At 37.0% G+C, this 12,501-nt stretch overlaps 1 protein-coding gene across 4 annotated transcripts in view; it reads left to right on the forward strand.

Annotated features, from left to right (window-relative positions):
- Positions 1-12,501, forward strand: part of PRKN (parkin RBR E3 ubiquitin protein ligase) — a 1,397,785-nt gene that overhangs the window by 69,468 nt on the left and 1,315,816 nt on the right. For 2 of the 4 annotated variants that reach the window (XM_073022292.1, XM_073022290.1), the window contains exon 2: positions 3,767-4,118. The exons of the other annotated variants lie outside the window; for them this stretch is intronic. In XM_073022292.1, coding sequence (XP_072878393.1) covers positions 4,109-4,118 — 10 coding nt within the window. In that variant the 5' untranslated portion in view covers positions 3,767-4,108. The remainder of the gene's footprint in view (positions 1-3,766; positions 4,119-12,501) is intronic. 4 annotated transcript variants of the gene reach the window in all.

Raw genomic sequence — 12,501 nt, forward strand, 5'->3', positions numbered from 1 at the left:
CTATGGCTATGAGTGCAGAATATTATTTGCCTTATTTTGAGTAAATATCTCATCGTTGTATGAAGCTTCACAAGCATTTTATTAGGTATGTCTTTGCATAAAGATCTAGACTCTACAGAAAGAAAGTTGAATAGATACAATGCTTGCTCACTACAAACTTCTTGAAAGCCAATACAATATATTGTAAGAAACGTATAGGAACAAAAAAACTGTGGCACCAATGCAATGCAGTGATTTCTAAGTGCATCTGGTTCAATTATGGTGGAATTTGGGAATGTTGTACCATGCAGAGGTTTGATTTTGCCACAAGAGTTGGCAATCTGTTTGCATGCCTTGTCATAAATGACTCCAAAATCTCAGAATTGTTCTCGTGACATTTTATAGTATTATATTTTTTTACGAATTCTAAAATACCTACATCATCTTCTTCCTATAATCCTGTGATGCAGAGATATCATTTTAGATTTTGAGTTGCAGAAACAAGCCTCCATCGACAGTGTTTGCTAGTAATTTGGTGCTTGTACTGGGCCTGGAACCTTCATGTCCCTGCTATGTTCTGACACCAGACCATACTGAAATAGCAGCAGTCATGAGTCATGACAGGGTGTTCACATCTGACTACAATATGGAGGGTCTTCCATTCATTTTCATTGTGGATTTCCATGAAAAGAGATTTATTATAGATGTTTTCTTTCAGCCATTTGAATTTACCAAGTGTAACTTTTAAAAATTATCATTGAAAATATGGCAAAAACAACTTTTGGATGCCAGGGTGCTACTTTAACAGATGAAACATTATGTATTCTTTGCCCTGAAAAATCTTAAAAGAACTTTTTGTTGCTTAGCTTCCTGTATTTTTTTTTTTGAGACGGAGTCTTGCTCAATCGCCCAGGCTGGAGTGCAGTGGCGGGATCTCGGCTCACTGCAAGCTCCGCCTCCCGGGTTCACGTCATTGTCCTGCCTCAACCTCCTGAGTAGCTGGGACTACAGGCGGCCGCCACCTCGCCTGGCTAGTTTTTTGTATTTTTTAGTAGAGATGGGATTTCACCGGGTTAGCCAGGATGGTCTTGACCTCGTGATCCGCCTGTCTTGGCCTCCCAAAGTGCTGAGATTACAGGCTTGAGCCACTGTGCCTGGCCTCCTGTATTTTTTTAAATTTAATAATTGTTGGAATTATTAAATGATGAATATAATAAAACACATATTGATGGAAAGTTGATATGAATTTACTCAACTTTGATTTTAAGGCACTTTGTTAATATAGATTTGGGGATTTTGATCATACCCACATGTAATTATAACTGCAGTTAATTTGTGGTTTATCTGCAATACTGAACAAATGCAATAGTATCAAATGAATAGAATACCGTGTATACAAAACTTGTCTGTTTAATTAGGAGCCAAATCTTTTGTAATACTGGCTGTGTCAAGGATATAATAATCTATGGATAATTGCATCAATTTATTCATTTTTTTCATTCATTCATTCATTCTAGCTTTTAAGCAGGATTTGTTTAGCATCTACCATTGCTAGGCCCTGTACTAGGTGGTGTTCATATAATATGAACAAGCACACCACAAATTTCGCCCCTGTCCTCAAGGGTAAGTAAAATTAAACTTATGGCAAGTTGACATGATATGACAAGCATCTGTAAAGTAGGGTGGTGTAGGCAGGAGTCCTGGGACAGCATAGCTGAGTTCTGAAAGTAGGTGTTTAACAAAGCCGAGAGAAGAGGAAAGCTCCTGACTAAGGCTCTGTGCTAGGAGAGTACCTGGAGGGTGGGTGCCTGGGATTGAGAGGAGTATGGCTGGAGTGTCAAGGGGGAGAGGGAAGGAGTATGTCTTAGGCTGGGATACATCTGGAAGGCCAGCTATTGGAAGGTCTTGTTAAGGATAAAGGCCGATGTTCAAGATCAAGAGGGATGTAAAGCTGTTTCAGGATTGGGTTGGGATGGTGGTGGCCGTAGGATTATATGTGCTCTTCAAAACTAATACTCTCATTGCAGGGAGGAGCAAGGGTTATAGAGGACAGGAAAGGATGGTAGGAGATAATTACAGACTTGCATTCATGTGCTGTGACAGAGACAATGCTAATGGGATAGATTCGCTGCCTAGAAGGGCAATTCAATTGTCGGATTGAAGGTGGACTACGTGTGAAAGAGAGGTTCAAGTATGACATACACCTTTTAGCTTAAATAGTGGGATGGAGGGTGAGGCCATTCACTAGCATCTTGATTTCTGGGGAAAGACGAGATCACAGGTCATAAAATGTCAGAAAACTTCCATCTTGCCTGCCAGCTCCATTCAGTTGGTAGTGGCTGCATAGGGCCGCAGATTGAGAAGGATCTTAAAGCTCATTGTAGAACCTTTGATGATCAACTATTTGACTTAAAAGTACTGAGAGTGGGTTGTGTTTCTCTATATCCCAAATTAGTTCTTACTCTGAAATTAATATATATGTAGCTGAAAAGTTGCCAGTAGAGAGAATGTTTCTGTAACTGCTCTTGTTAGTGAGTGTCACCTATGCACTTGGTACTGTTCTAAGTGTACACTTTATGCCATTTAGTCCTTGCATGTAGACTAGCATTTAGAATAATATAGGTTGTTATTGGACCCTATTCTGTTCAAGAAGAATTTATATAGTTTGGGCCTAACAGGTCTTTTTATACTGGGTTGTTAATCTGAAATGAAGTGAATTCCTGGTGTATAGGGACCCTGAGGAGAACATTGTGTCATACCCCCTAATATTCTAAATTACTGTTAATGAATAATTAAAAGTCAGTTTACATTTCACTCAGCATAGTTATCTCTCATTTATGTGTGTTATGTGTGTTTGTAATTATTGGTTTGCAGTTCATATTTTATGTAAATAGATTGTAGCAGAAGCTCAGAGGAGGAAATGCCATATGGGATTACAGTTAATGGTGACCCAAGTCTGCCTCCCATTTTCTGTATATCTATCTCACAGTGCCAAAGACCTTCCAAGTAATTGAATCTTTCCTTTCTATGATTGAATTCCGAAGGGGATTTCTATAATTCTGTTTTATTCCCTATTAAAACCATAAAATTAAGTAGTTTTGGCAGTACTGTAACTTACCAAAATTTCTTTTGGAGCAAATTATATATGAACACTCATAAGAGCTAAGGAGAAAAACATGCTTTTCTGACTTGCTAATTAGTGTTAATTTGTATATACTCTCTCTTTGTATATATGCTTTAAAAATAAAGGAGACACGACTGTTTCTGGAAGACTACATAGTTATAGTAGGCTGATAGATAAAGTTTCTAGAGGCAAAAATCCCTGCTGTTTACTTTTGAAAATGTTGGAATACAATTACTAATCAAAAAACTACCAAGGAAATTCTTAAATACTCAGGGGTTAATTCAATTGTGATTTTCCTTTTTTATAGAATTCATGGCAGATAGAGCTCATAGTTTTATTCAGAATGAATGTGATAAAATATTTAAAGCATAACAACTATATTGTAGATCAGAATGCCAAAATCATTAATATATTGTAATAACAAATTGTTTTTATTTTTTGTGGAATTAAAAAAGTATGAAATTTATGAAAAAGATGAATAGCATTTTCTAATTATTAAAATTTAGATTGGTGTAACTATACATATAGAACTGTTAGAAAATCATATTGAGGTTTAATTAAAAAGACTAGAGTATTATTTTTGTTTGAAAGATTATGAGTTTTTTTTTAAGTAAATGATATGGTTTGGCTGTGTCATGAATCAAATCTCATCTTGCATTGTAGTTCCCGTAATCCTTATGGTTTTATATGGGGATTTTTTCCCCCACTTCGCTCTGCACTTCTCCTTGCTGCTGCCTTGTGAAGAAGGACATATTTGCTTCTCCTTCCACCGTGATTGTTAAGTTTCCTGAGGCCTCCATAGCCATGCGGAACTGTGAGTCAATGAAACATCTTTCCTTTATAAATTACCCAGTCTCGGGTACGTCTTCATTGGCAGCATCAGAATGGACTAATACAGTAAACCTTAAAAAATTGTTTTCTCTTGAATGAATCAGAAGATTGGAAAACAAATTTTGAAGGATAAATGTCAATTTAGAAGATGCTATTGGATGATCTTTTATCATTATGAGGAAAGGTAAATTAATCATATTCTGATATAGTAAAATAGATTGTTGTTATGCCAGTTGAATGTGTGTGGCACAAATCATGGTTGGGAACTCAGGCTCCTCAGGCAGGTAACATGGGTTCAAAATCTGCCACTGTTATTTACCAGCTACATGATTTTATGCAAATTACTTAAACTATCCCTCAGTTTTCCTTTGTATGAAATGCAGATACTGGTAATGTGCATCTGATAGGATGATATAATATTTCTTAATCCATAACTTGATAACTGTTAAAAACATGTTTATGAACATGGCTTTTTACAGTGGGCCAGAAGGGGAGCTACAATAATAGCAAAGGTAGTTTGTCACAAATGTGGAAGCTCGACTGTTAGGCTTGATCCTATCACTACTTTAAACAAGTCTCTCAACTTTCAACACTTCTGTTTTCCTGTATCTGAAATAGATGTAGTAAGATCATTCTTTTCTATAGCACGTGGTTTTTGATAGGCTCAAATAATGTGAAATACAAAACCACTTACTTTATGCGAAGTACCTAAAGTCCTCTCTGCCTTCAAAAAGAGTGCCAGTGAGTAGGTACTTATTGAACAAAGAAAGCAGTTTTTGTTTCTGCCTATATGTGTATAAATGATTATTCATTGAAATTGTTTTATAAATACTAAGATTAAAAAGGGGCCATGCTCGACACTGAAGAATAATACACTGTAATTCTTAATCTGTTTTAATTACCATAAAGAATATTTACATACCGTTAGGCAACCAGTTAGAATACTGTGGCTTTATATTTTAGAAGGTACTTTTTAGAAACATTTCCTCTGCTATTCTCACAGTAGCACTATGAAGTAGATATTATAACGATTTGTCTTTTATGCAAGGGAAAACTTAGCCAGAAAAAAATTTAAAAACCGTATAAATAATTCAATGTGAATGTAAGGAATTGAGGATCAGACCCAGGTCATCTGGAAACAAATTCTATCACCTAAGATTCCACATACAGAAAATTTACCAAAATAATGTTTATTTACCCATTTTATCTATTGAAAAGGTAACACTAATTCCAGAGAAATTTTCCAAGTTTTTTATGAGATTATTTGCAACATCCTATTAAATTGTGAGTTGATTTTTAAAAAATTTTTATGAAAAGTCCTTAATATATTTCAAAGAACATGCTTATATACACAGAGACACACACACAGACATGCACACAAACACACAGACACGCACACAGACGTGCACACAAACACAAACTCCCATTCTGAGTTAATCCGTCTTCATGTCTTGACATATTTGCTTTAGAAAATGCTTTCAAGAAGTTCAAGTTTATAGGTGCACTTGAAAATGCTTTGGACCTCTTTCCAGTCTCATTAAACTGTTTGTGTATCCTTCCTGAATCCAAAAAACAATGCAATAATCGATTTTTAAATCTTTTAAATTCAGTTAGAATTCTCTAGAGCAAGAAACCCAAAGACTTCTCTTAAAATTGTTTATGACAGCTAGTAATAAAATATCTTCAAATCATTGATTGACTAGATTTTTGGTTTTGTTTTTGAATTACTACATAGAGTTTCTAAAGGAAAAGATGCTAGAAGCTGTATAGTTTTCATATGTATGGATCTCTGAAGGAAAAGATGCTAGAAGCTGTATAGTTTTCATACGTATGGACCTCTGAAGGGCCTGTTTTATATCTTTTGTATTTGAAAAAGGTGCTCAGAATACTGATGAAAAAGCAAAGCTTTTAGTCATTTAGATGGAATTTTTAATACATCTTAACAGGGGGTTTACTTCTCACTTATTTGTGTTTATTTCTTCTTCTTCTCCTCCTCCTCCCCCCTCCCCTTCTTCCTCTTCCTCCTCCTCCTCCTCTTCTTCCTCTTCCTCTTCCTCTTCTTCTTCCTCTTCTTCTGCTTCTTCTGCTTCTTCTTCTTCTGCTTCTTCTGCTGCTGCTTCTTCTGCTTCTTCTGCTTCTGCTTCTGCTTCTTCTCCTTCTTCTCCTTCTCCTCCTCCTCCTCCTCCTCCTCCTCCTCCTCCTCTCCCCCCTCCTCCTCCTCCTTCCTTTTTTAATAAAGAGGAAGTGTCATTCATCTGTTGCCCAGGCTAGTTTTGAACTCCTGAGCTCAAGCAGTCTTTCCACCTCAGCCTCCCAAAGTGCTGCAATTACAGGCATGAGCCACTGCACCTGGCTGCTCTCAATTCTAATAGAAGAGTGACATGGGTAGAAACCATAAATAATAGGTAATCTAAAATATATTTGTTTTGACATTACATTATGTTTTATTGCTTTTTTTAATCCTTTGACTTCAGGTGTATTTAAACTAAATTTAAAATGAATTCTAAGGATGCTATTGGTCTTAAAATATAAGGAACTAATTGAACATATTTAAAGGAATTTATATATGAAATAATAGAGACATTTATGATACTGAGAAATTAGAAACAATTGTTAACTGGTACAACGCTTATGACACAACCTGTTACTGAGGCATAGTGCAGCAGTTAAGAACACACTGACAATGTGTACATAATGAACTGAGAAGATCGCCATGACATATCAGTCAGCTGGAAGAGCAGGTTATAAAATTGTGCCCTTAGGATCCAATTTTGTAAAGACAAGCTAGATACCACGTATGCCCAAATATGAGGTGACCCTAAATATAAAGATGAACTTGTGGCGGTTTTGCCACCAGTGGACATTGACGATATCTGAGGAAATTTTGGGCTGTTACATTGAGGGGTGCTACTGGCATCCAGTGGGCAGAAGTCAGGTAGGCTGCTGAGCATTCAAGTCATAGGACCACCTCAGTGACAAAGAACTGTCTGACCCAAAATGTCAGTAGTACTGTGGTTGAGAAATCCCAACGTAAGGTAATCCTTAAATAGCTGATTACTATTTTAAAAAGTGTGTGGCCCACATTGTGCATATTACATTTTAGGGATAAAGATGCAAAAGTCAACTATCTACTTATAGCAATTAATTTATAGGTGAATGAAAATCAACTACACAAATAAGATAGTAATTTATAAATGTTATTTTTGTCATTATCATGAAAGAATTTTATTCACACTTTTCACATATATCAGCCCCAGCACTGCCTGAAGTTGCTTGAGTTAGAGCACTCTAAATCCACTTACGTAACCTGAGAAGCCTGCTTTTTTCATTCTTCCCATAGGCGTATACTGAGGATCTTGTCAGTGTGAGCACAGTATAACTTTCTAAAAGTGATCCTTAAAAAGCTTTACAAGAGTTAATATTTGTGGTTATGAGGTGTAACTATTATGAAATAATTACTAATTCTGTATGGAGGTTATTTCAGGTTAATGTGTCTCCTCAAACTACTTTCTCATTCAAAATGTGATAATTGAGAGAGCATTTGGTAATCTGGTAAAGTGAAGACAGGGATAGATGGAGTCTCCTTTTCAGAAGGATAGATTATTTATGGTGATGGAGGGAACTTGTCTTATTTTCAGACTTACAGAGTTCCACATAAGTGTGTTAGTGTGTGTATGTGTGTGTGTATGTGTGATCATGCAAAGGGAACATCCTTGATGGCAGTGTCATTTGAGAGATTTTCACTTTCTCTGTTTTCTGAAAAATGTACCAGGAGAATGTAGGTTTGTAATGAGCCTTACATTTATAATCAGAAGGAAACTCAATGTTTCTTTCCAGTTTAGACAAAAAAAAAAAAAAAAAAAAAAAAAAAATTGTGGTTGCTCTCAGTTGACTCACCCTTGCAGGATTATAAAGTATTTCAGTATGAACTCCTGCTCTGGCCTATCTAGAAAAGGCAGTGTGTTTCTCATCTTTCCTCTCCTTAGATCTTCTTGACCTCTCATTCCCTCACATTCTCTCCACCACCAAACACAAGAACATAAATACAGTTTTGGGGTGTTTGGGACTTTGCTTTCTGAAACAGTTGTTGCACCCATGCTGTCCTTATGTGTGGGTAACCTCATCCTTCCTCTCACAGATGTGATAGGTCATCTTCACTGTAAGTTCCCTTAATTTTGTGCCTTTGTTGGGAAGACTCCGAGGGAATGGACAAAGATTATTGGACTATAGGAGAAGCCAATGGAAAAATATTAGGGGACAAAGGAAAGTTTTTCTCACTCTTGAGATCATACCTAGAGATATTTATATACTTTGTAGACTGCTAAAATCTCTCTGAGGTTTCAGCCATAGGCAGAGAGTTTTCAAACCCGCTTCAAAAGCATTGTGGAGGGTGTGCAGCAGTTGCAGCTCCTGTGGTCGGTCACACTGGAGAGGAAGTGTTCTCTTCACTCTTGTCTCCTAGCAACAGTTTCCAGCAGGGCAGGAGGATTGTTGGACCCACTTCTAAGGCAGTGTCTACTTCGGTATATATTGGTGTAAAATTCAGTTTAATGAATATGAAACTTTTTAAAGGTAAACCTAAAGTCACTTTTAGCAATCTTAACAGTGATAAATGGTCGCTTGAGAGTCACGTATGTCCATGCTCTAAATTATAGCCTTGCCATCATTTCATCATTTCTGGTGCACTTTGCTGTCTAATTCCCAGGCAGAATGTTCAGATTTCTCTCTCTTCTTCAAAAATGTTAAAACCAATGACATACATTCACATATGTTAAAAAAATAAAGTAGTATAGAAAGACTTATATTCATGTACAAAAGTTTTCAGTGTACCACTTAATCCCCAGCCCTGCTTGGCTTAATTACTTACTTTACATGCACTTTACTGAAGGGCTGGCAGGTTCCAGTTCTTTCTGTATATGCTGTACATATGTGTATCATTAGTTCTCACATTATATGGATTTCTAAATGGCATGATTGAGACTCATAAAAGTTTAATACTTTAATAATAATGTGTAACTGAGAATTGGAACCCAAATCTCTCTGAGTCTACAAGTCTGTTCCTCAACTTTGATTAATGACATATACCTTTGACTTTCTACAATTAGCCAGATGCATGGTCATGTGGGGGAGATGGGCTTCAGTTTCCCTAAAGGCTCAGATGATCTGTACCATCCTGGTTTGTCAAGATGGCTCTGGGTTAGACATGCTGCCCTGGCAAAATCATTACCAGTACCCTATTTCACCCTTACCTTAAAAGTGCTCTGGATTGTATGATAAATTACATGGTTACCTTAACTATTTGCTAGTCATCTTAGTACCACTAAATATAAGCCCTATGAAACTAGAGATTTTTGTCTGTTTTATTTGTGGTTATATTACCTGCATCTAGAACAGTGTTTGGCATGTAAATGCACTCAATAAATAGTTGTTGAATATTATATTGATGGAGATTTAGTATGTGTATCAGTCAAGGTTCTCCAAAGAAAGAAAAGTATATATATATATATGTATGTGTGTGTGTGTTAAGGAATATATATGTTAAGGAACATATATATGTTATATAACATATATATGTTAAGGAATTGTCTCATGGTTGTGGGGGTTGGCAAGTCTGAAATTTGTAAGGCAGACTGGAAACTCAGATGAAGTTCCTGTGTTATAGTCTTGAGGCAGAATTCCTTCTCTTCAAGAAACATGTTTTTTGCTCATGTGACCTTCAACTGATTAGATGAGGACACCCAAATTTTTTAGGGTAAACTTCTTTACTTGAAGTCAACTGATTGCAGATGGTAATTATGTCTACAAAATACCTTCACAGCCATATCTAGATGAGTGTTTGACCTTACTGAGCACCAGAGCCCAGCTAAGTTAACACGTAACATATAAGGCTATATGTTTGTATATACTCCATGATATCAGTGCCTATTGGTAAAAGGAGCTTACTCACAAACTGTCAAGATGATATTTAAGAGTAAAAGAGAGAACACTGGCCGGTTGTGGTGGCTCACACCTATAATCCCAGCACTTTGGGAGGTTGAGGCAGGTGGATCACTTGAGGTCAGGAGTTCGAGACCAACCTGGCCAACATGGTGAAACCCCGTCTCTACTAAAAATACAAACATTAGCCAGGTGTGGTGGTGCACGCTTGTAATCCCGGCTACTCGGGAGGCTGAGGCAGGAGAATCACTTGAACCCGGGAGCAGGAGGTTGCAGTGAGCCAAGATCGCACCACTGCACTCCAGCTTGGGAAACAGAGCAAGACTCCATCTCAAAAAAAAAAAAAAAAAAAAAAAAAAGAGAGAGAACACCAAGGATTTAATTACCTCAAAAGAGTTGCATATAGAAAGAATGCTGCCATGCTTAAAACACAGAGTGACCATTGGAATCCCATTTAGTATAATGTAAAATCACAGTACAGAGATCTGTATTACAAAAATGTGATTATAAAATCTATTCTTCAGGCAGAGCGTTTTGAAGCTTGCTGGAGAAGGCTGTCTTTCTTTTGTCAAGTAGTTACATGTGATATTTAATATTATAGTTGAGTTATATAATGCTGCCATTTTATATAGCTAGTCTCCTTTTTACACCTTTCCTCAGATATTTGTTGATTTATAATAGAAACATTGCGACCTTTCTGTAATTACTTGGGAATGGGTGATATGGGGGAATATTTAGGAAGTTTTCTAGTACTCAACAAATTTTGCCCCATGGAATTTTTTTTTTTTTTTTTTTTTTTTGCACTGTAGACATATAGAGCTGGTTCGAGGACCTAGCCCTAGGAGCCCTAACGTGATATTAAATAGCTGGAAAGAGTATTTCTTCATTGTTTGCAATAGAGGAGTTATACATAAAGTGGTGACAGAGGAAAGAGGCAAGAAGAGGAATATAAAGTAGGGAAAATTTTGAGGCTCTGATCTGACTGAACTCAGAAACAAACTTTCTACTTCCTTGGTGAGCAGCAGCTACTCAGGATGCTGAAGTGGGAGGGCCCTGGAGCCCAGTGTGTCGAGGCTGCAGTGATCACACCACTGCACTCTAGCCTGGGAAGAGGAGAGAGACTCTGTCTCTAAAAAAATTTAAAAAATTAAAAATAACAGTGAATTCTATTTTAATTTTAAAAACCTTTAATTTATTTTATATGTTTGGTTTCTTTGCATGATTTTATTGGGAAAACTGGAATCTACTTTAGAAAGTTTAGGCCAAGCGCAGTGGCTCATGCCTGTAATCCCAGCACTTTGGGAGGCCGAGGCGGGCGGATCACGAGGTCAGGAGATTGAGACCATCCTGACTAACACAGTGAAACCCCGTCCCTACTAAAAATACAAAAAATTAGCCGGGCGTGGTGGCGGGAGCCTGTAGTCCCAGCTACTCGGGAGGCTGAGGCAGGAGAATGGCGTGAACCTGGGAGGCAGAGCTTGCAGTGAGCCAAGATCGCGCCACTGCACTCCAGCCTGGGTGACAGAGTGAGACTCCATCTCAAAGAAAAAAAGAAAAGAAAGTTTATGCACTATTCCTCTGGGTCAGAATTTGTCTCCTTTCATTCTGGAAATAACAAGAATGGGTTTTGGTGGGAGTCTTTTGAGAAGACACATAGAAGTAGAGTATGTGAAGAGAAGCAAGGTGGCTGTAAAATAATCTCATCAGTTATATCTGATTTGTTGATTATTACTTTTATGTGAATACTTTTTCCTTGAAAGCACAATTTAGTTTTCAAAAGACAGTTTTCGAGTATGTCAAAAAGCACTTTTTTTCCCCCACAAATTTCTTCCTTAGCATTTCATGTAGTGGCCCATACAGCAAAACAACTATGCCAACAAAAAATGTATAGGATCAAAGAAATAATTAAGGAATCCCTGACTTTGTTTTTTTCATGCTATAAAAGAGAAAACTCTGTGAAAGAAGAGCTGCAATTGACCTCTTTTGTTGTAGCTCTTAGCTGTCTTCTGTAAGACAGTTAAGGTTTGCCATAGCTCAGATGCATAACTGAGTGACTGTTTGCTTGTTGATGCACAAAAATCAGCTGGTGGCCTTGAAGATTTCATCCCTTGGATTTTTAGTTTGGGTATCCTGTGTTTTTCATGAATGAGACTGTAACACTTACCATACTTTCTTCCCCCCCCCCCTTTTTTTTTTTTTTGATATTTTATGTAATTTCCTGTATAGAATCATGTTAGGGAGATAGCAAAGTTCACAGACCTTCATAAATTAGGCTGTCAGTGTTAAATAGAACACTCGTCAACAAAATTGTAAATAAGGCTGTTTTAATATGGATAATATTATAATATGAAAAATAAAGACATGGAATTGAATATGCAGTTTAGTAGATACTCTATTAATAAGCCACAGAAAGAAAAGTTGAATACACTGAAATGGTATTCAATAATATTAATAGCAGTTGCTCAGTAAGCTATGACTATTATTATTGGGGGAAACCCCACCCCTGATATTCAGCGTGGGTTCTTTTCTATTTCCCTAAGCATTGGCTGGTCTGAGAAATAAAGGGAAAGAGTACAAAAGAGAGAAATTTTAAAGCTGGGTGTCTGGGGGAGACATCACATGTCGGCAGA

Source organism: Chlorocebus sabaeus, chromosome 13 (genome assembly GCF_047675955.1).
Source record: "Chlorocebus sabaeus isolate Y175 chromosome 13, mChlSab1.0.hap1, whole genome shotgun sequence".
NCBI lineage: Eukaryota > Metazoa > Chordata > Mammalia > Primates > Cercopithecidae > Chlorocebus > Chlorocebus sabaeus.